The 23,348-nt window shown below is 40.4% G+C and overlaps 2 protein-coding genes, 1 long non-coding RNA gene and 1 other non-coding gene across 4 annotated transcripts; 2 read left to right on the forward strand and 2 right to left on the reverse strand.

The window, feature by feature from the left end:
* Positions 1-655: 655 nt before the first annotated feature.
* Positions 656-1,054, reverse strand: LOC121947603. The gene has a single exon (XR_006106093.1).
* Positions 1,055-2,767: 1,713 nt separating this feature from the next.
* Positions 2,768-5,718, forward strand: zgc:195245 (uncharacterized protein LOC565483 homolog). Its single transcript, XM_042492192.1, has 5 exons — positions 2,768-2,831; positions 4,605-4,632; positions 5,026-5,176; positions 5,281-5,425; positions 5,608-5,718. The coding sequence occupies exons 1-5, from the start codon at positions 2,808-2,810 to the stop codon at positions 5,707-5,709; spliced, it is 450 nt and encodes a 149-aa protein (XP_042348126.1). The 5' UTR covers positions 2,768-2,807; the 3' UTR covers positions 5,710-5,718.
* Positions 5,719-8,837: 3,119 nt separating this feature from the next.
* On the forward strand, positions 8,838-18,745 carry inavaa (innate immunity activator a). The gene is made up of 10 exons (XM_042492107.1): positions 8,838-8,903; positions 13,430-13,526; positions 14,331-14,464; positions 14,628-14,750; positions 14,856-15,090; positions 15,195-15,248; positions 15,364-15,577; positions 16,178-16,327; positions 16,420-17,113; positions 17,977-18,745. Exons 2-10 carry the CDS (start codon positions 13,463-13,465, stop codon positions 18,067-18,069), a joined length of 1,761 nt encoding a protein of 586 aa, XP_042348041.1. The 5' UTR covers positions 8,838-8,903; positions 13,430-13,462; the 3' UTR covers positions 18,070-18,745.
* Positions 18,746-19,570: 825 nt separating this feature from the next.
* Positions 19,571-20,766, reverse strand: LOC121946571. The gene is made up of 4 exons (XR_006106031.1): positions 20,635-20,766; positions 20,413-20,541; positions 19,792-19,905; positions 19,571-19,710 (listed from the first exon to the last, which is right to left on the reverse strand). It is a non-coding gene; the product is annotated as an uncharacterized LOC121946571 (long non-coding RNA).
* Between the last annotated feature and the right edge of the window lie 2,582 nt (positions 20,767-23,348).

Raw genomic sequence — 23,348 nt, forward strand, 5'->3', positions numbered from 1 at the left:
AAAAACCAAACTTTTTCAACCTTCTTCGTTCAACTAATTTGTTTGCTATTGGCGCTTGTAAAAAATGACATATATAATCGCATGTGTCAAAAAATATATTAAAGTAAACGAAAAACAAAAAATTACAGATAAACTCAGCAGATGTTGGTTGACTTTTGTGAAAGCTATTTTGAGGGCTGTTTGTGGGGGGGGGGGGGGGGGGGGGGGGGGGGGGGGGGGGTGTCTGCATCACGTATATGCTGTAAAAGATGTGTTTGAGAGATTTAGCCCAGGAATTAGTATAGGCCTGCTGAATATTATCATGAGTTCTGTAGAGAACAAAAACACAATTTTTCATCTGTCCCCGAAATGGACTGACTCTAAGATATTTGGATGGCTTTGGCAAATCACGATTTCAATTAAGAACCAAATGTAATACAGTCATACAATCCTATACTTATTGTTAGTTTACATGCCTAAATGTGCAGCTATTTCCACCCAAGTGGCTGTAAACATGTGACCAAATCTGGTTCTTGTTAAGCTCATCAAACTATGACGAAAACTTGTTTTAGACTGTAAACAGAAGCGTCTCGTGAGCAGCACGCAGGCTTTTCGTAACCGTCGCGCGCTTTAAAACAATAACCGTCCAGGTCTCCGTGCTGCTTCTCGGTTGTGGTTAGATCAGAATCGCTTCTTTACTCATCGTCCATTGTGAAGTTTGAGATGAACCCAAACTCACCAGAACTAGTATATCTGATCAATTCATCACCTCTGACCACAACATGAAGCGTGGAGGCCCTGCAGGTTAAAATCTCGCCAGCTGCTCATCGCCATGGAGGCTCGCGAGGCTTTTCCTATCACCTCTGATCGGAGCAGAGCCAAACTCAGACCAGATCAAATAAGATCACTGTGTAGGTTTTTACAGAAATACACACTTTCACTCACAAACACCGTACATTCACACACCCAAACAGTCGCCAAACACTCACGCATACACACCTCACAAACAAGCCATTCATACTGTGAAACAGGAACATCCGGGTTAACTTTATATAGCAAAAAGCCGCATGGAATCATGGGACATTGAGGGCATTAAATAACCGGAAATAACTGGGTGTCAGATGTCGACCTCATGTGGCCAACAATGGAAAATACCTTACTTTATTTCTTTTTTTTTGTATTTCTTCCATTAGATTAAGGAGATTATAGTTTTGCTGTTAAACACGTCTATATGATCACAAAAGAAATTAACCGTGTTATAAACAATCAATAATACAATCATAGAATAGAAGAAGGATAGAATAAGACAAAATATTAGTTCAATCAATAATGTAAGTAGACCTACATTAAGTAGGCTGATAAAAAGTTGATTATGTGTAAGTGTGATGAAAAAAAACAAGATCACATAATTAAATCATAGGCTATTTTTAAGTATTTAAAGGTAGCCTATTGTTTACACTGTACCAAAGATATATTTTTTTAAAAAAAATAATTGGCCTACAATTAGCTGTGTCCTTTCATATGATAAGATGAAAAACATTCAAATAAATATGGTATGGGAGGGATTCATTTGTCCAAAGAAAAGTGTCTTTAGGAGCAGCAGCTATTTCTTTGGAAACGTTGCCCTTATGTCTTGTAAATATTAAAAATCCGGCATTCAACTTTTAATTTTCAGGAAATATTAAACATATATTTAGAAAAAAATGTGTCACTCTTTAAGTATAAGTTTAGTAAAAATAAATAAATAAACAAATAAACTTCAAGCTGCTCTTAGTATAAGTTTAATTAAAAAAACAAAACAAAACAAAAAAACAACAACCAGCCTGCAAGTTGCTTTTTCAATAATTGTTTGTAAAATGCAATGGTTTCCAGCATCACAGTCATAATTGTAAATGGCTGGGAAAAAAACATAATGAAGTCTCAACACCTTTGCAGTGATAGTACCGCCTACACATCTATAATATATGCTTATTTCCCAAGAACAGATTCAGGTAAAAGACAGAAAGTACACACAAGTAATCTGACATTTTTAATGATTTTTGTGTAAATTTTCAGGTCATGTAAATGCACATAGAAAAACTTTCATTTGCACACATAGACTTTTTCACACAGTTTATAACAGTGCAGTCTGCTTTGTCTGCTCTGTTGTTTTCACTCTCAATCTGTTTAATCTAATTGTTTGTTTAGTTGGTTTAACCCTTAAAGGCCTAACCAGTGAAAGAACCTGCAAATTATCTTTAGCTGGGCATCCTATATACATTCCATCTGTTGCATTATTTTATTGTCCCATTAAATTAAAGTCAAGAAACAAACAAATGTGCAATCAAAGCTTGTGCCATTATTTTTCAGGCTGTAGTGGTACTAACACACACTCAGATAAACCAGGAGTGTCTGCTGCAAAGGTCTCAGAGTAGTGAGTGAGTGAATGATTGAGTGAGTGAAAAATCAGACTGCTTAAAACTTTATTCTGTATGTTGGCACGCCTGGTAGCTTTTGTTGTTGTCGACTGGTAATAGTACCCTGTTAGATTGTCTTTAAGCTGCATTTGCGTCTACGGCAATTATCTAATCTATCCTCCAGTGCCTTGTGGGGGTTGTGAGGTAATCTTGAATGGCGTAATAAGATTTCAGTGTGTACTACCACTATTGACTACTGCGAGGCAGCACACCGAGTCTGAGGAGCCTTTGTCAACACCAATATGTCGCACTTGGATGCAGCAAAGAAACAGGTGATGGACAGACTATGTGAGGAGGTGTGATTCTTTGAGCAATGGACTAGAGCAGGAACACTGTTTTTGGCCAGAAACAGTGGACCTCCACCATCCTGCCATGGAGGGGTCAACTGCAAAAAAAGTGAGTTGTTTTCTTTCACGTTTACTGTTGTCCAGTGAGTGAGAGGTCAGCGTCTGGCCTGGTGACCATCTGTCAGAGGTTTAGTTCACTCCTGTCAGGCTGTGTAGCCTCAATGAGTTTACAGTTATGGTTTACATTGAATTCAATAGACTTTATACCCCTCTTCATTTTATGAAGATTATGGACAAAAATAATACACTTATCATTGGACATTAGGATGATTAGATTATTTCATTAGATGCCCACCAACGTTACAGAACATTAAGTAAAGACTTTGTTTAGTTTGATAGAGTTCACAAAGGAGTCCTAGAATATATAAACTATCAGATCGACATGGTTAGAAGTCAACATACATCCAACACCAGAGCAAGCATTGTGTCTTGCGTCGTTATTTGTCTTAATAGTAAAGAAGCAAGCAGCTCATTTTTCTCTACTGGGATCTCCTTGTGGAACAATCTGCCCCTGCAAATTAAACAAAGCTGAAAAAAGGGTCTTTTTTCAAACTAAAGTTAAGGAGGATAAGCTCAGGGGGTTGATGGTTCACTTTTAAGGGAGAGAATTTGAACAATGGGCGTGTAGTTGCAAAGGGATAAGTAGGTTTATAAAATATTTTGTTTGTAATTATTTGAATGTCTTTGTGTATTGTGTGTTGTTTCCATCAAGGACCACTTTATAAATATTTTCAGTCATGTTTTTAAGTACTAATTGCTAGGATTTTTATGTCATGGTACTCCTTTGAGTCGTTGTGCTCTTAAAATCCTAATAAAAATCAGTTTTTTTTATACATATCGAAAGCTATCAAACACATAATGTATACTAATGAGTGTCTCATTGCTTTTTACGTTTACTTGAATGCTCCATTGACTGACAAATTATTCATCTTACTTCAGAAACATTCAGAAAAAAATATTGTCACATGAAAAACATAGTGTTGTTTACGTGGTTTTTCATGTTCCAATGAATGGTGATATTTCAGTGTCTGTTCTAGAGAGAAAGAGATTAGGTGGAGTGATTTTGCTGGAATCCATCCCAGCCCTGCAGGCTCTGACTGGAACAATGGCTTCCATCAGGTCAGACGCCCGTCAGGTTATTTGTCGGCTCAACCTCTCTGCAGGGGCCCGAGGAGGGACAGGATTGGGAGGCTTAGGTCTGTGACAGGAACAGTAAAAGGCACAATCCCAAAGACAGTTCTGAGCTCCAAGAATCCCAGAACCAGAGCTCAGGGATTTTATGGTCAGCGGCAGGGCAGTCTAATAGCAGAAATATGCTTCTCAGAGCAGCTACTGTAGCATCTACCACCTGCTCAATATGACCTTTTCCTCCTGGATATCTGGTTTCAGTGGGTGGGGCAGAGGTATCTGAGTTATCGTGTTGCAGGATGTTAGGTTGAGTTTTCATCTGGTGTTGTTATGTAAAAGAGTGCAGATATTTACTTTATTTTCCCTTTTTAATTACTGGTGGAACTTTGGTTATGTTTCTGCAAAGACGATCACTGTCTGGCCAAACCTTCGTCAATGACAGAGCTGTTACGTCACCTTCGTGCTACAAGTAAACACAGCTCACCTGCTTAAGCAGCACAGCAGACACTGTCCCTTCCTGCTCTTACAGTATCTAATTATACTCTCTGTCCAATCAAATGAAGATCAAAATCAAGGTGTTTTGATACATCACTGTTAACATGTTTGATTCAGCAGGTGGCTGTGAAATAATTTACTTGCTAAATAAAATACAGTGTTTATTCTTTTATTTTATTCTTTCACATTTGACCAACAGAAACCAGGATATGGACATCACAAAAAAGGTAATACACAACGCTGAACAGAAATGGAAACATATTCTGAACTCAAAACAAGAGCAGTTAATAATACGATGAGTAGAATATCTTATTTATAGAAGTGTCACTTGTCTATTTAATCTCTTTAATAAATTAAGCAATGTATCTGAATGATAGAGTGATTGATCTGTCAATCAAACATTTTATCATTTATTTTAATAGTATTTACTTGATAAATTGTCCATACTGTTACTATTTAATTAGGCCTACTTTGTGACCGAGATCTCACATTAACATACATGATGGCAGTAGTGTCAAATATTTTTCTATTTATCAGTTTCAAGATTCTATCAGAATAAGAGTTCAAACCTGTTCAGTTACAAGTCAAATAGTCAATAACGTGAGTTTTTTTGTGCTCAGAGACGTCTGCTGGCCGCCCAATTCTGTCCCGTCAGTCCACAGCAGACTGCAGTGGTGACGAGCTCGCTCAGCCGAAGAGACTGAACGGTTCCTCTGTGGAGCTACCGAGTTACCAGAACCTGCACCGGGAGCTGCTGCTCAGCCATAAACGGTACAGGAAACACCTTTCACTCTCTGACCCTAATGCAGTCAACATGAAACACAGCAGAGCAGTGTGGATAATGTGTGTAACTGTGACTCTGTGTGACCATGCAGTGGCCTGCTGCTGGAGGAGAAACCAGAGCTGAAGAGAGTGTTGGAGCAGCGCAGACTGGAGCTGCACAAGGGCGAGGAGATGGCCCGTCAGCGGCCCTCAGATCTGGAGACAGAGCTGCGCAAGAGGCAACAGAAACTGCAAGAGGTACATACGAACAACTGCCATTATTTAATGAAGGAATAATAAAATTCAAATCAATTTAAACACACAGGGGTTGATGTTAGTGTTACCACAAGGCTTGATGCCCTGGGTCTGGACAAACTGGACATTTGAAGACACTACCCCTAGGAGAGCTGATACACTGACTGGTGCTTTGTCTCTCACAGTATGAACAGGAGGAGATCAGGCGGCAGGAGAACCAGCAGAAGATCCCAGAGTTTGTCCGCGTGAAGGACAACCTGAGGCGGACACAGATGTCTGAGCAGTGAGGCCGCGAGGCTCCCATCAGCCCGTGCAGCATCTCACCATAGTGGCCCTTTCTTCATGTTGTCTGCTCAGTTACATAAAAAAGACGTCAGGCAGCAGCTCAATACACATCTCTTAGCTGATTTTAAATTATATTTTGAAATATCAGACTTGGTGTAAGGAGTCATGAATTCCAGCAAACACATATTTAGAAGCTCTTTAAACTTTGTCACTGTTAAGTTTCTGATGATGGAGTGGAAGTGCTCTTTATTTTGAAGGAAAGAGGACGGATGTTTTTATTATTTTTTATGGTTGTTGTTGTACTTAACTGTTTTTCAACTTCTCATTCTTCCTCCTGGAATAAAGGAGCACAAAACTGTCCTGTTGTTTGTTTCGTGGAAGAGCCGCATCAGTTTAAATCTTTACTGACTTTTCTCAACAGAACTCTTTTATATGAATAGAAATCCCAAGTTTGTGTATCTGTTTCTGTCATGGTTTTTGGTTTCTAGAGTGTCACTGTGTGCTGTTGAAAATAAAGGCTCTATGGTTTGCAGAGATGTGTTGTTTTGTCGGACACAATGCAAAGCACTTGGGATTGATTTGCATGCAGCTCTTCTCCCCAAGGACTCTCACGCTTCTTTCACATGGATATGGGACTTTGTTTAATTAGTTGATCTTTTCATTCCATCACGGGACGAGGGGAGAGAGCACAGGCCATCTGGAGGAGGCTTTTCAGGATATATAGGCCGGGAATACCCTAGGGCCTGGTTAAGGCACTGGAAACATTTGGTCGGGGAAGCCACCGACTGAAGGCAAATAAAAGTAACCTGTTTGTCATTTCAGAATTACATTTGGATTACTTCAGAAAATCATACACAAATAAAACACAAAGTGTTACACATAATCAGTAGAGACAGAAGTAATCAGATCTTATTCAGTACAATTACTTAAAGGTCCAGTGTGTTGGATTTAGGGGTAAATATTGGCAGTAATGTATTATAATATAATAAATATGTTGTCTTTAGTGTATAATCACCTGAAAATAAAGAGTGGTTGTGTGTTTGTTACCTTAGAATGAGCCGTTTATATCTGCACTCGGAGTGGGTCCTCGTGCGTGTTTCAACAGCGGCCCAGAATGGACAAACCAAATGCTGACTTTAGATTTGTGTTTTTGTTCTGGCCACTGTATTTAACGGCCCCTTCGCAGTGAGCGGTGTCTGAAAAACACAGATATTTTAATGTGAATCTTCTTTATTCCGTGTCTTTTCCGGTTTAAATCACTAGGCCCACTTGTTTTGGGGAGGAAGAGATGGATAATAAGCTCTCGATAAAACCCTCCTTAACAATGACAACTGAAGGAATCAAACTGGGTGAAGTTTCAGCTGGTTGCAATCTGCAATCGTCACTTCTAAACCTTGAAATCCCCCTTTATATATACACTTGGCCTTTAAAGTATCAGAGGTAAAATTACTCAATATTTTAGTTTGTTATATATCCTAGGATATATTATTGACTCATTGATACCGATACATTAACATGATAAGTTGTTAGAATTAGCTCCAGCTCAAACTGATACATTTTTGGTGGAGCTAATTTTAACTACTGTACAGACTGTTAACTGACTGTGTAAAAGTACACAGTATTGTTGGTACTCATAAGAGATCTCTGAATCTGCAAAGTAACAGTGGCTGTCAAATAGCCAAAATGTAGTGGAGTAAAGGGTACATTTCCCTCTAAAATGTAGTGGAGTCTAAGTATTAAGTAGCTTGAAATAGAAATACTAGTACATCACATTTGAAGTTAAATACAGTATTTGAGCACACTTCTGCACGATACAAAAAAAAACTGTCAACATAAAACGCAGGCCTGTAATTAAAAATAGCTTAAAATATATTAATTAAGAAAATAAGCAAAAATAGCATATATAGCCCAAATACACCTGAACAGAAATAAATCTGTCATCAGTAATCAATAGGCTACATTCCTCTCTACTAAGGGTTGATAGATTATCGGCCTAGCTCAGAGCGATATTTGCCATTTTGCCGATTATCTGTGTCTATGTTTTATTTAAATGATTGTCAATAAAATTATTAATTTAAAAGTGCAAAGGTGGTGTCAACATGGGAGGAACTTTTACACTGTAAAACCTCAGGGAGCTATTTGTTATTATTTATTTTTTATATAAACTGTCACTTGACTTTATCAAAAAAAGGTTTCTGGGAATATGATGTTGAAAGTTTCAGTTTTGATTAGCCATTTGTGAAGGACATTTAAATAAAGTTTTGAGTTGGAGTTTGTTATGTTCCAAACTCTAAATATTGACAGAAATATATATATTTTTTTTGTAAATGCACATCAGTTCCAAATATCGGCTATCTTTTGCATTAAATACTAATAACCTGTATCGATATCGACCCTGAAAAACCAATATTGGTCGACCCCTACTCTTAACAATAGTGGGCAATGTTTTAATGTATTATTGGACTAGCAGCCTAAAACGGTGGCTGTCAAATAAGTGAGTAAAAAGTTCAACACGTCCCTCTGAAATGTAGCGAAGTGGAAGAATAAAGTAGCATGAGGTAGACATAAAAATAAAAGTAAGCTATATCACATTTGTTCTTGGATGAATGTGTGTTTCATCTTGGCCTAACAACAACAACAACAACAACAACAACAACAACACACACACTTTTTCATCATACTGGCGGAAGGGAAAAGTGACTTGTCTCGTTCATCAGCACCACTTACTTACCAGCTGCCCCGGGTTTTACCAAAACTTCTCTCCCTCCGGCTATTATTCTTTTGTGCCCCTCTTTAAATTAAAACCCCTCAGTAGGTCGCGTGCTCTGGTGTCAAAACGCAGAGCGTGGTCTGGGGAACAGAGTCGGACCGAACCATATAGAAAGGTCTCCGGGGAGACCTATGGCTCCACTAAATGTACTTTTCTCGGTTACAAATTTGCTTTAGAGAAAATCAATAATGGTTAAGAGAGAAGACAGAATTAAGAATCGATTTTAAAGTCAAATAGATGGAATTTGATGTTAAAATTTACAAAAAAAGGCAAACATCTATTAGACTCCCCCCTCTTCACCGAGACAGTGGAGTTGACTGAAACAGATGTCCCAAGCGTCGCTTTCACATCTGACCAGAGAAAGTCTGAACACCTCCTGCTGCTCCGGAGAGGATGCGGTAGAAGAGCTAAAATATACTCCACAAGGTGAGTACACAAGACTTTCTATCAGTGAAATACATGATATACGAAAGAAAAGCAGACAACAATGTTAGCAGTATTAGTAAAGCCAGTATTAAGCTAGGATAAAGTGTGTGAGGCCAGTGATGCTGATATAGCTAGTCGGTAAACTTTAGAGAACCGTTACACAACAATTAGCTTTAATGCATTTGCTATTTGTGCTGTATTGCTTCTTAAAATATGTGTTTAACATAAGCCCTCCCTCTTTTTAGTGTTTTAAAGTAACTAAGTACATTTACTTAAGTTCTGTGCTAAACTACAATCATGAGATGCATGTAATTTACTTTAGTATTTCATTTTTCTAGCACTTTCTACTACCCTTAACTTCACAGGGAAATGTCCTTTTTCCCACCACATTTCTATAACAGTTATAGTTACCAGTCACTAAACAGATTTAAATTGTATATGCAAAATATGAGGAAAATGTGATGTATTTACTTTTGATACTTTATGTGCATTTTGTTGATTATACTTTTGAATTTTTAATGAAGTAACATTTTACATGCAGGATTTGAAATGGAATATTTTCATATTTTGTGTGGTGTTGCCATTATTGAAGTAATGTGAGGATCTTATAAGGATCTAAATACTTCCACCACTGCTCTTCTTTGCTTCTTCTTTAACACTTTGTGTTAAAAAGAACAAATACAGTTATGTGAAAGGTATGTGTATACAAAGAGTTAAACCCCCCCTAAATTACAATTTTCAAATCGAATGCTATTAATAAAAACAAAACAGCTACAATCTTGAAGACTGTGTTGAGTCAGTGTAGTTTAATCACATGCTCTGTGCTGCCCCATAAACATGAACAGGTTTCTTTCATCGATAAACAACTCCTCAGGATTTATGTGGGGCAGCAGGCCTCACATTAATGGTTGGTGGCAGTTGTTTATGCCCGCAGGAGCAGAATAAACACAGTCTCCTACAGTCAACATGTTGACAGGCATGCAGTGCCACTGTGGTGCTAAAGACAACACCTCTGTGTTGTTATGGCCTCGGAGTCCCCCTGAGTTCTTTTGTAAATGGTGGGTGAAGTGGGTGAAAAGCTGTAACCACATCCTGCCAAGAGCCCAAGATGGCTATCAGTGTCCGTGTAGAGGGCTCAGAAATGATGACTCAGAGGGACAAGGTGTCATGATCCCAAGTCAGCGCTTTAGCCTGTGGAGAACAATGGAGCATCTCTTCTTGCCCTGTGTATTTACGCTGTCGTTGGGCTGTGACAAAGCTGGTGTGTCTGGCCAGCATATGGCCTCCAGTGACTGAGAGCAGGCTGATATGGTGCTTATTACCCCTGCATTGTCTCTGCAGGAAAACTAAGACCCCTGGACTCTGTAACAATGTTGATCTGACAAAGGAAAGAGGATGACAGTGTTCTGAGTCTTTAATACAGACTCTTCATAACCTTGGCTTTTTTATCCCATTACAGCCTCCTGACTGCATTTTGCTGCAGTCTGTGGAGTTTCCACGCTCAGCGCTGCTTCTTACGACGAAGATCTGATTCCAGTGACGTGCTTTGTAATACAACACTTCTTTTTATTTTCCTCCTGTCGCTCCCCCACATTGATGCACTTTTCTTCCAGCAGCCCATGTTGTGCGCACAGTGGATTCATTCTGCTGAATGGATTTTGGCTTTTCATCAGACTCTGAAATAAGGCATGCTGTAAAGTCGTTTGGTTTCTTCCATAGTATCAGCATTCAGTGGAGAGTCTTAATTACAGGGTTCGAACAGGCCTCGGTCTGGTTTCAGGCATCCCTCACTGTTTCCTCGGCGTGGCTGGTCCCCATCGGTAATTCCAGGGCCGACCACAGTGGTAATGAGCACGGCGGTGGTGGCTGCATTCCAGGAGATCGCAGCTCCAAAGGCTCATGGGAAAGGGTGGTGGGGGAAGTCTGGGAGACAGTGAATCCACATCATGATCTCTTGCCATAAACACCCACTTCCGTAGATGTTACTCTGTCACGGTCTGGTGAGCAGCCAAGATGGGTGGGATGGTCAGCTCACATCCTTGACACTATCCCAGATAGTTGTCATTCGCGGTGATCACATGTGCCGCAATTAAGATGTTATGACTACATCAATCAAGTCGGGTGGAGACTGTGCTATCAGCAGCTATCCCTCCAGGAAATGTACGGCTATTTCTGTTACACTCAATCAAGAAAAAGTATTGTTCTTTGGCTCTCCATCACAGTATGATTTCAACACACCCTCGACTCCAGGTTTTTATGAAAGCTATGACAAATGGCATCAACATCTTGGCAATAAGCTCCAACTTCTACTGAGATCTGCTGTTTTACCCGAATCCACCCACCCACCCAGCCTCTGACCACAGACTCTTGTGAAAGTCTTCAGAGAGTTATGGGGTGTAAGTGGGTAAATCCCACATTATGCTGCCTGTCTCTGATTACCAGGCTGGATTTTTGTTGACGTCTTTAGGTTCAGATCGCTGTAGCGTGGAGCCATGTGTCTGAGAGTACAGCAGGCCTTGACCTTGCAAAGTAAAAACTCAGCGCTGTTCCTCTCACCACCTCTCACTGCAGCCTTGTCTCAGTATTGGCCCAACAACACTGCTCGGGCCCGAAGCAGAGTTGTCAGCAGATATTGCGCCCACAGCAGATTATTGAGGCTGGTTGGTGGATACAGGGCCTTTGTTGCAGTGTTGTTTTACTGACTCAAGCTGCCTGTGCCTCATTGTACCATACGGTTGCTCATAGCTGCATCAGTTCACATGAGTTGCGATAGTGAATAGGTCAGGTCTATGGAACGCACAATAATATCCTGTCTATCTGGGTGTCCTTCTGGTCCGTACAGGAAAAGGCCTGATACCAATCTGCAAACATAGAGGATGAGACAAGGGTTGAGGATTACTCACAGCCGACTTAGAAACACATTCGTTCATGTGGTGCCTGTTTTCATGCCACCTTGCCCTCCCCTTTATTCCTGACTAAAAACACATCATTTACTGCTCAGATGAGCTTTGGTTGCATGATGAGAAGCTCCAGGAGTCATCAAGTTCATGAATTACCAGTTTATGAATGTGTGGCATTGCAGCAATAGATGAGGCTAATAATATCCTTAAATCCTGTTATTGCCTGTAACGCTGTCTCTTGTGATCTGCTTGTCTTCTTTAACCCTTCGAAACCTGAGAAGATTGGCTCGATTTCTTTCAAAAACATGGAAAGAAGTTATAAGATAATTACCTGAAATTTGGCAAAAAAGACAGAAAAATGGTTAAAATAAATAAATAAGTGTAAGAATAAAAACAGTATAAAATAATTAATGATAATTGATATAACAATAATAAATATGTTTTTTTTACTGTTTTTATTCTCACTCTTGTTGTTGTTATTATTATCTTCTAATAATTTCTTTCGCTCTCTCTCTAAACCAAATGTCAAGTCACTTCATTTTCCCTGATTTCTTGCAATTTGTGGGACATTTCTTGCCATGTTGTAAGAAATCAAACATATTTGCTCAGGCTTTAAAGGATTAAATGCGTGTGAATGGTGTGTGAATGCAGCACAAGAAAAGTTTTATCTATGCAGGTTTCACGGGGTTAAAAGAAGTCTAGGGCAGTAGCAGACATGTGAGATCTAGAAAAAAATAACTGACCTAAAAAGTTGGGAAAATAAGGGCAGTATGTTCTCTCTTTCGCCCTTAGGCGATCTCACCAAAACAGACACACACAGCCCTCCATGATGGTTTTAAAAGCCTCATCTCATCCCTCAGTGTTATCTCCAATTTGTTGTCATTGTTTTTCACTCCTGGCTGTCGTTCATCTCCGCATCTTGTTTTTTTTTTTGTTTATTGTCAGTCAGATGTTTGGTGGATGGCAACAATGGGGCAGAGCAGGTCATAAACATGAATTGTGCTCGCCTGTTTGTGAAAGTGTGTTCGTGAAATGTGCAGTGTTGCACAGGAGTCAGCAGGGACCTTGTGATCTGATGCTGTGTGGACAAACCCAGTATTGAGACATTCTTCCACTTCAAAGCCCCCAGAGGGTTTTCTGGACACTGGTTGAATAGGAGTGGAGGGAGGGGCGCGTGGGGGGAACAGGTGCAGCCCATGAGTGGGGTAATTCCTGCTGCCATCTGCTTTCTTTTTCTGGGTCTGGGCTCTTTAAACGCCCTCTGACACGCCTCATGGCGACACGCTCCCCTAGCCAGCCGCACCATGCCCCGTCACCATGGCACCACGATTCGGATTAACCCCTGCACATGTGCCGAGTCAACCGTGGGGGTCTGCCTCTTTTGTGAGGGCGCATGGGAGGGAGAAAGAGGTGGAGGAGGAGGAGGAGGAGGAGGAGGGAGATGGAGAGCTGCATAGATAAGTGTGTGAAAGGACACTCGCCAGTCTTTCACTTTTGTTAAGTAAAGCAGCAGGAGGGTGCTTGAATGAAGCCATGTGGTAGGAAAACAACAGAGGAATCTGTATTCTTATAAGTGATCAATCTACTTTTTCTAATAATCTGAGTAAAATCTGCTTATTTCAACAGGTACTTCTAAAGACTTAACCGCAGACAGTCAAGATGACGGCAATTGAAAGTAAAGAAGAGATCAGTGACACTGACAGTGGGATTATCGTGCACTCTGGTAGGAAAAACACAAAACAGCATCTGATTTCCACATCATGTATAGTTTAGGGCTGCATAATCAATATAAAACACAATAATACTATTGATATGAAAACAGCAAGTTAAATTAAATGTTGCATATGACATTGTTGTATTTATTTATACTTTAATAACAACCCCCTAGCTCACATTTAAGATTCTTAAACATTTCAGAGGAATAAATAAATGGTCTAATGGTCAGAAATTGTAACAAAATTATGTGCAGATTTTGCAGATCCAAAAAAAGATGTTAATTTTGTCATCATAAAAGGGAATTTGATCACATCGTAGGCACAAAAAACATTTTAGGGCTGGGTATAGAATAGAATATAAAATTTTATAACAATTGTTGAACAAATATCTCAACATCAACATGAGATTTCTGATACATAATCATCAGCAACGTAGATATAATGAATAAGTGGGTAAAGGGTGAAACAAAACAGCAGCTAGAACAGTTCACAAAATTACATCACTTAACTGTAACGCAGCCTTTAAAACCAGGGAAGACAAAAATTATGAAATCACAATTTCAAAAATCTAAGACGATTTTTAGTGTCATATCGAGATAACGATATAATATTGATATATTGCCTAGCCCTAATTTTATGTACGTGTGTTGTAATAAATTTAATGCCCGAATGGACGAAAGAATTTCTGGGTCATCCATATGAAAATTATATTCATTATATATAGTATAAATAATGAATAGCATATTTTTTCTATGGCTAATATAGATCCTGATGAGAAAAGCCTGATCTGATCTCCTGTGTGTTCACTGCAGGTCCAGACAGCCCCACGTCTCTGGTTAAGGACCTGACCACCAACACCAGAGCTCTGAAGCTGAAGCACCAGTCCCTGGAGGAGCGTCTGGAGCTCTGCCTGCTGGAGCTCAGGAAGCTCTGCATCAGGGAGGCAGTGAGTAATGTGTAGATGATAAAATGTACAGAAGAATACCAATATATTATTTTGTGCTTTGTAAAAGCTTTCAGTGAGGTGTTGAATTTGCTGAATTGCATTTTGTGTGTAAATGTCATAATTTTCCATAGTTTTAATCCACACTTTTATTCCGAATTCACAGGAACTGACTGGCAAACTGTCCTCAGACTATCCTCTAATGCCCGATGAGAAGCTGCCCCGGGTCAGAAGAAGGATTGGAGCCTCCTTCAAGCTTGACGAAGGTCTGATCCATCTGGATAAACAGGTATGGGCCTCCATCAGTGTTTACTAGTTTTTGGGAAAAGAAACAGATCAAGCAAAAAAGATTCCTCAACTGGAAATAAATGTCAGAATTTATTCTTTGTCGTAGGATTCAGAGTTGCAAGTGCTGGAAACTGACTTGGCTCTTCAGCGACAGATTTATGAGGCGGCCCGCAAACTCTCTCTTGAGGAGAACCTCAGTAAACCACAGAAGAAGAGCCGGCTGCAGCAGTGCAAGAGGGAGGAGAAGAAGGTGAAGGAGCTGCAAAAGGCTGTGTCTCAGCACAGGATCAAGAGTGGGTGCAACTCCCCGTGCATCAGCATCTCAGCCAGCCAAAACAAAGGTGAGGGATGCTGCTGCCCTCTTCAGGCCAAACTGTGCACTGCAGCCATGAACACATAACGAGGACTGATGGTAACTTTTACAATGTTCCCTCTCTGTCTGCAGATCTGTGTATGTCTGATGACAGCTCCCTGTCTGATGTGGTGGCCCTGGATGATGGTGAGTACATTCACAGTAAAAAGAAGTATGAATTAGAAACATGTGACTAATAGACAATGTAGATCAGAGACATTTTGGAGCAGCATGACACCGACTCTTTGATGTTCATCCGCAGATGTAGATTCGCCCAGCCCTCTCTCTCCCCCAGTGTTGGGCACTTCCTATTCAGACCCCCTCCAGCTGTCAGCCACGACCCTTCAGTCATCAAGCCAGCTCAGTGTGGAGTACGAGCGCTCTCCCATCCAAAACTCTCCATGGAAGGAGTCTAGTCTGGATCAGCCTTACCAGAAGGCCACAAAACCTCTGTCTGCGTGCAGCAGCAGGTCCAGGTAGGAGTCTGAAGTGTAATAATCAAATTCACAACTGCACCAGTTAGAGAAAAAATGTGGAAGTATTCATATTCATATCTTTTTTCACAAGTACAAGTTCATCATTGAGGCAACTGGAAGAATTGCACCCCACCCCATGTTTCTGCCCCAACTGAATTAAATCAGTAGTACAAACAACTACAAGTACATAAAAACAAATTCAATGTGACAACAATAGTAGGTGTGAAATGAAATAAAATAAAATTTAAAAAACATAGAAATAATAAATGACTTAAAAAATCAGTAGAAAATTGTAGTGGTCAGTGTGCAGTAAGTATGACAAGACAGCAGGATCAGTGGTGTCTATTTTTTCTATGTAGGTTAAAAAAGGTTGTATATATATAACTCGCTATTCTACAAGAGGGTGTACTCAGAAATGTATATATATATATACACATTTCTGAGTACACCCTCTTGTAGAATAGCGAGTTTTCTCCTGAGTCAATCCATAGCTTCAAGGTTGGAGGATTTTTTTCTTCCATTTAAGCGGTAGTAAGTATTCATATCTCACAAGATGTACTGCTTATCTCTCATTATCCTGTATGTTTTTGTCGTGTGCAGTAGTCCGGCAGGAACCCAGGTGTCTGCAGAGAGCAGCATCATTCCTCTGTCTCAGTTTATAAAGAACACCGCCCTGCGTCACAGCCACTCCACCAGCGCCCCCTCCACTCCAGAGCTGCACGTACGCCGACAGTACTCGCAGTCCTTCAGGTACACAGAGGAGTCGGATATTACACTGATCAACTAACAGCATAACAACGTTTGTTCTATAATTTAACATTTTCCTATGTGTGTCTCATCAGACTTCCCAAAAGTAAGCCATCTGCTGACACGGAGCACCTCAGCTCAGAGAACAATCGGGGGCGAGCCCGGCTGCCCCAGCGGCGCTGCGTGGCTGACTTCAAGGTGCGTTCTCCAGAGTACTCTCCCTTGCGCCCTTACCAGTCCAGTTCGGAGGACAGCAGCTCGGAGCACTCGTCCTCCTCGTATATCAGCTCTCCTGGCAGAGACGGACCCACTGAGATCCCGAAGCTCTGCCCGCCGCCTTATGGATTCCACTTTGGAGCACAAAAGAAAGGGGTCTCCAGTTTCTCCAGCCCACACAAGAACACCAACCAGTCCAGCCCCGGCTACGTCAGGTCAGTGACAGAAGATGGGCCCCTCTCCCCTCAAGACCTCGATATAGGAAAGTGCTTCCTGTCCTCCCCTCCTGTGGTGGCGCACAGTCCTCAGCAAAGACAGTGGCAGGAGGGAGCGTCATCTCCGAGGAGAATCCTAAAGCCCCCTCCACCTTACACTAGGCTGGTGCGAACGCCCTCACTGAAGGAGTATCCAAACCACGCCATCAGGCTGATGCCCAGGGAGATTGTGTCGGAGGAGTTGAAGTCCTGGCATCAGAGGAATCAGCTGCAGAAGTTACGGGCGAGCTGCGTGGATCAGCAGAGCCCCCTGAGTGTCAAGAGTCCTACTTCACCTCACCTTCCTCCATTTACACAGGTTTGTACTAATAATGATACAACAGAAAAAGAAAGGAACTAAAAAAAAGAGTTTAAATTTATATAGTTTATACAATATATATTTGTGCTGCAGCCAGTCTGTTGATTATTTTTTAATAAACTGATTCAACATTTGGTCTTAAAACATCAAAAATAATAAAAAATGTCCATCACAATGTCTTGGGTTCCAAGGTGACATTGAAAATATCTTTGCATGTCTGACCAACAGTCCAAGATCCCCCAAATATTCAGTTTACAATAAAAGTAAAGGAGCTGTACATGACATTCAGAACATTATTATAGCAGCAAACAACTATATGCAAGGTAAAGATACAGTGGATGTCACATTTTTTTTTACAACCTAGCAGTTTACGTTTAATTAGGGCCCAAAGTTACACATATTTAAGGGTGGGGCCGCTTGGTTAACAGGCTGTCTACAAGGCGTCGCTACAGTCTGTTAGTCACATCCACCCCTCGCTCCTTCACAGCACCAGCCTCTCACCCAAATATGTTTACTTCTTGCTCCAAAAAATCAAGATGGGATGGCCAAAACATCAAACTGGAGTCTTCAGAACAAATCCACAAACCAATGTGTGACATCACAGTAGCTACATTCATCATTTGTACAGTCTATGGTGAAGACAACCTGATACACTCTGAATGGCTCATACAGCTTCTTTAAGAAAAGCAACAAATCCTCACATTTGGGAATCTGTATCAAAGTTTGGGGTGATTTTTGTTTGAAAAATGAAAGAATCAATTATCAAAATAGTTGCATATGGATGTTCTTTTGCTTAGCTAATTGTATACATTGTATGTTCATGATGCAGAAAGTAAACACTAATCAGACGACTGTCTTCACAGGGTTTGGGTAATGTGATCCTCCAGAGAGCTGCAGACGGGACTCCGGTGCAGTGGTTCGTTGCAGAAGATGCTGAAATTGTGAGCCAGGTGTAACCTTTACTTTCTGCTCCTCTGCAGTATGTTCAGTAGGATGTGTGTTATTCCTCTTTATTTATCTCTGTATTTATTAAGGCTCTCTGTGAGATTGTATGTTGACATGATGCAGAAAACGTGGAGCTGTGGGCACCTCGATGAGCACATTTCTCTCATCTTTTAATTTAAAACTTAATGTAATTTATTTTGAACTGTTTTCTAATAGATGCTTCTAAAATCCCTGAGGTGAATTTAGGTTCATACAAAAATGGTTTTTTAAACAAACATGCTGTGGTTTCAAGAACCTCTCTGTGTCTGGCACACATTTTGCACATAAAATTAATCTGCAGTAGTTTTCAAATACATTTTTCCGGTCCTAATATAATTATTGATGTCCTTCTATATTTATCTGTTGAAGTTTCTCTTTTTCAACATGAAGAACCATTGCTAAAATGTTGTTACACCTCTAAAAATGAGTTGCTCTTCCTTATATAGTTAAAATTTAACATCTAGCCATGACTTGAAGTGAGCTGAATTTTAACGTTTGCTGTTAACTCTTAATAATTAATCACTGATGCCTTTAACGGTGGTTTGATGAATGTTTTCACTGCAGTATGGTGTTTTCTTACTAACCAAGATTGTAACCACTGATTGTATCAGTTTTGATATGTTTTGTATATTTATAATTAAAAAAATACAGCTGAAAGTTGGTGGCTTTGGTATCTTGAAGTTGTTTTTTTTCTGAGACAAAGTTGTCAAGGGGTGAGGTTGGATGAAATGCAGAATCAAAAAAGCAGACAGGTGAGCAAATGAAAAGGGAGCTATAACACTGAGAAATAGTCCAAAAAAAGCAGGAATCCAAAACACAAAGTGCAAATGAAGTATGAATGAAAAACTAAGCTCAAACAAATTAGGATCACAGGGAAAAAGTTGTGTGAAGACAGGAGCAAAACAACACAGAGGCTAACAGAAAGGATGACTCAGCAGGAGGGTATGACACAAGGGTAACAAATAAACTGACAAGGTAGAAAACACACAGGTATATATACACAGAGGAAACCAATCAAGACAACAACACACAGCTGAGGCAGGTGGACACACTGACCAGGAGTGAAACACAGGGACTGGCTAAGATGTAGGTGTGGCTGGGAACACACGGGTGGAGCAAACATGACTAAAACAGAGACAGGTGTGCAGGGGGGACTCTAACAAGGGAGGACAAATGAGACTGACACAAGACAGGTGAAACTAATCAGGGAAACAGTCATGAGGATAGATACTGCAAACAAAAAACTGTAATCAGAACATGACACGAAAACATATCAAAACCCACAATATAACTCAAAACCTATAATCATGACACAAAGCATTTCAAAACACAAAAAAAACGTATTTCATCAAAATGTTTTATGTTCATATACAAAGACTGATACAGGTGTTTCAGCTGGTCTACACACATGAAATCTACAACACAGTCCCAGATTTCAGACATTGTCCTGACATATGTATATTCACGGCTCAGATGCTTCATCATGATGCTTCCACAAGAAGAAAGTCAATATTATGACACAGAAAAACACTAACAGGTACACACAGAGGAGCGCCCAGCGACAGCGATACAACCAGTGAGCCAGAGGACGATGTCTCCACACAGATCCACACCTGCAGAGAGCAGGCAGCCAGTCAGTGTTTGTCCACAGGACAAATCATCACTGTTGTCTTATGAAATGTATGTTGACTTACGTGCTCACAGAAAGCCGTTGGTAAATATTTGCGCTCTTTTTGTCCTTGTCTGCTCTTTTCTTTGATGACGCTGCTTTGCCCTTGTGTCTCTGTCGCAAAGTATCTGGAGGGGAGCTGCACCAAAGACAGATTACGTTTATCAAATACAGTGTCAATGTGCACAGGGTGGATAAAATAACAACAAAAAAGCCATTAACTGGTGTTTTTTGAGGCTGTAGTTTGTACTGGTGTTAAATATATAAAGTGTCACAGTTTCCTTTACTCACAGACTTCAGAAAACAGAGAATAAAACAGATATTTACACACAAAAAAAACAGTCACCCTCACTATCCGTACCAATGAACTCCACTTTAGAAGCTCGGGGCCGAATAACCTGCTCATGGTCTCACAGGCAAAAACAAACTGTGGATCCTGTCTGAGGACCCTCCCACCCCTTATCAGTGCGTACATCCATTCATTGAGTGTATGTTTGATTTTGGGGTGAAATGTCCCTTTGAACATATTATTTACAGCATTGTCAAAGAAGAGTAATTATTAAAAACAAGGATCACATGTTTATAGGCTTTAAAAGTGTTTGGTGTTTCTACTATTTTGTATGCGAACATTGATTCCAAGTCGTACTTTTTCTTGTGTATCTTTCTGGTGGCCAGTTGTTTTGGTGGGAGGCACTCTGGGATGGTGATGGGAGGAGGAGGAGGAGGAAGCTCAACAGCTGGAGCTTCAGACGGAGTTTCATCTGGATCCACTGGCCTGAAAAAAAAGAGAAAAAAAGAAATCAGGTTTTGTACACTTGCTGATCGTGTGGCTCAACTACAAAATGTAAAAACTGAATCTCTAGTTGACCTGTCATCTACTGAGAAGCTGTTGTCCCTGGTCAGGGTGGAGCAGCTAGATTTGGAAGTCTCGGGGACAGACGAGCCGGTGAGGAAGGACTCCTTGCTGAAGGACCTTGAAAGAGCAGCTCGCTTCTTTACATCTTGCTTTATATTCTCCTGTAGAGACAAAGAAAAAATGCACTTTTGGGGTTGCAGAATATGTACCATTTCTAAGTTCACTAAAGAAACCTCCTTACCTGGATTTGGCTGGGAATTAGTGATATACTGACTCTGCGACGCCCGCTGTTCTGGAAAAACTGAAATAAAAGGCAGACTGAAGTGATGAAGAGGAGGTTGTATTATGTCAGAGAGTAAAATAGGCCAATCATCTGCATACCTGGAAAGCACTTTTCTTTCTGCCCTCGCTTTCCTCTGGATCTAGAACAAGAGGTTTAGTCAAATATTGCACGTGACAGCAGAACAAGGACAGCAGGCAAACAATCAAGAATATTAGGGACCTGGCGCTGCTCCGGGGTCAACGATGTTTCTGCAGGAGTTCTGCAGCTGGATCGTCTTCTTGGTCTCCTCCAGCTCTGCCACGTCTCTGTCATGTCGCCTCCTCAGGTTCTCCACATGAGCCACCATCAGCTCCACTGCATGACTCACTCGAGCCTCCTGTCAGAGGCAGAAAAATGGCATACCATACAAAACCAAAGACCAAAGCAGTTGTTATATTCATATACGTGAATAGTGTATAATGCATTACAGATCAAACAATACACAAATTAAGAGATTTTAGTTTGCACCGTTGGTTGTTTTTTTTTTTTTTTAGTTTCTCATTCAAATGATCATTATGTGGTTAAAGTACTCCTTGTGGTTGTGGTTCCTTTCCAAACTTTCACATTTCACATTTCACATTTTCTTCTCTTATTTATTATGTTGTTTTAGGCTTAAAGAGGTCAAAGGGTTCAGTCACAAGCAAAAAGCAGAAATTAGAGTTAAGTCCAAAAAACCTATTTATCATTAATAAGATATGTATCTATTCAATCATTTTGGGAGCCCTCACAGTTATTCTGGGACCCTTTTTGGGGCACCAAGCCACAGGTTGGAAACCACAGTCTCAGTCAAGAGAACTTCAGTGTACCTGGTGCACAGCGCCAAGCACCTCCGCTGTGCTGGAGATCCGCTCCACAGTCCCAGCGAGGATGTCCATAGACAGCTCCAGCCTCTGCAGGATATTACTGCGCTTACTGTCCAGACACAGACCCTTCAGTGCCTAAAAACACACACAGACACACGTGCACCTGCTCTCTGGTGGTGTCCTTAAGGTTTATTTCACATCTTTTGTCATTTTACTGCACCTCCAGGGTCTCCCTGCCTCTGGTCAGCTCCAGCTGGATGTTCTCCTCAGCCAGGTTGCGGGCGTGCTCCTCCGCCTGCAGCCTCTGCTTCAGGGTGTACTGATCACAGCGGAAGGCCATGGCGATCTGAGAGAAGGCCGTCTGAGAGCAAAACCATTTATTTCACTCTGGTTTTCAATGCACCCTTACCTTTGAGGTGTCTATTATTTGTATGCATTGTTTTTGGTTGAAATGAAAATAAAATAAAAGAGATAGATATTTAGCAATCCAGCAGTAAAACCCGGGGCAACAATCTTTAAACCCCAGATATACAGACAAAAAGTTACTACTGAACCATTAAAGGAGAGGTTTATAACTGTTCAAGTCTGTTTTCAGACAGCAGTCAGGTGCCGTATAGACTGCTTGTTGTAATCATTCCTCCTGTTGATAGGTATAGGAGAGTGACACGTGAGCGGGTCATTACACTCATTACACGGCTACTTAAGAAGTAAATCAATCATTTAATACAAAACATTGATTTAAAAACTATTTAATTGATTTATTAGGATTTTATCAATGGAGTCTGGTGTTTTTAATGTAGTTGCGTCCATTCACTGTCAGAAAAGGTGCTGAAAATATTCTAAATATAGCCTACACTTAAGCTGATTCTGATTTTCTAGTTGGGCTTTTTTTAGGGGCTAAAAACTAACCAAATGTGACAGTTTTTTTGTCAAAGAAAACATTGTAATTCAGCATATAAGTGCGTTTAAAAGTTTATCTTTGGAATAATGTTTTGTCGGAAGTAGGACCGTGGGTTTTGTCCCCCATTGCTGCATTGAAAAAGCATTGGGAAGGAATATTTTAATGTCCAGTGTGATCAGGAGGAATGATTATAACAAGCAGAAACTTAAAAAGTGTGAGCCCATCCTTTAAAAGCAACACAGAACCAACACAATAAGCAAACAGTGAAAATGTGTAATAATAATGATGATAATAATAATATTAATAACTGTAGTTAACAAGCAGTTAACAAATTGCTTTGACAAATAAAGCAAAGCCGAGGCAATAAACCCGGGGTTAATAAAATAATTGAAGTTAATCAATAATGCTGGACAAAGGCCAGACGAGATTTAGGGCAGAATTAAAGAGGAGATTAGAGGCGGAAACATGTTTAAAAAAATACACTAACAAAATAAGGGTGGTAAACACAGAACATTACTAATAAGCAGGATCAAGACAGAATAAAAATATCAGTTTAAAGGTTAATTAGAAGATCAAATTAAGAGACAAACTGAAAAAACAAAAACATAAAACGAATGAGGTGCAGAAAAACACATGTGCACCAAGAAAAGAGGGAAAACAGGATGCAGTGGGTGGTGTAACGTGATGACCTCACCTCCAA

Source organism: Plectropomus leopardus, chromosome 8, assembly GCF_008729295.1.
Source record: "Plectropomus leopardus isolate mb chromosome 8, YSFRI_Pleo_2.0, whole genome shotgun sequence".
Taxonomy (NCBI): Eukaryota; Metazoa; Chordata; class Actinopteri; order Perciformes; family Serranidae; genus Plectropomus; species Plectropomus leopardus.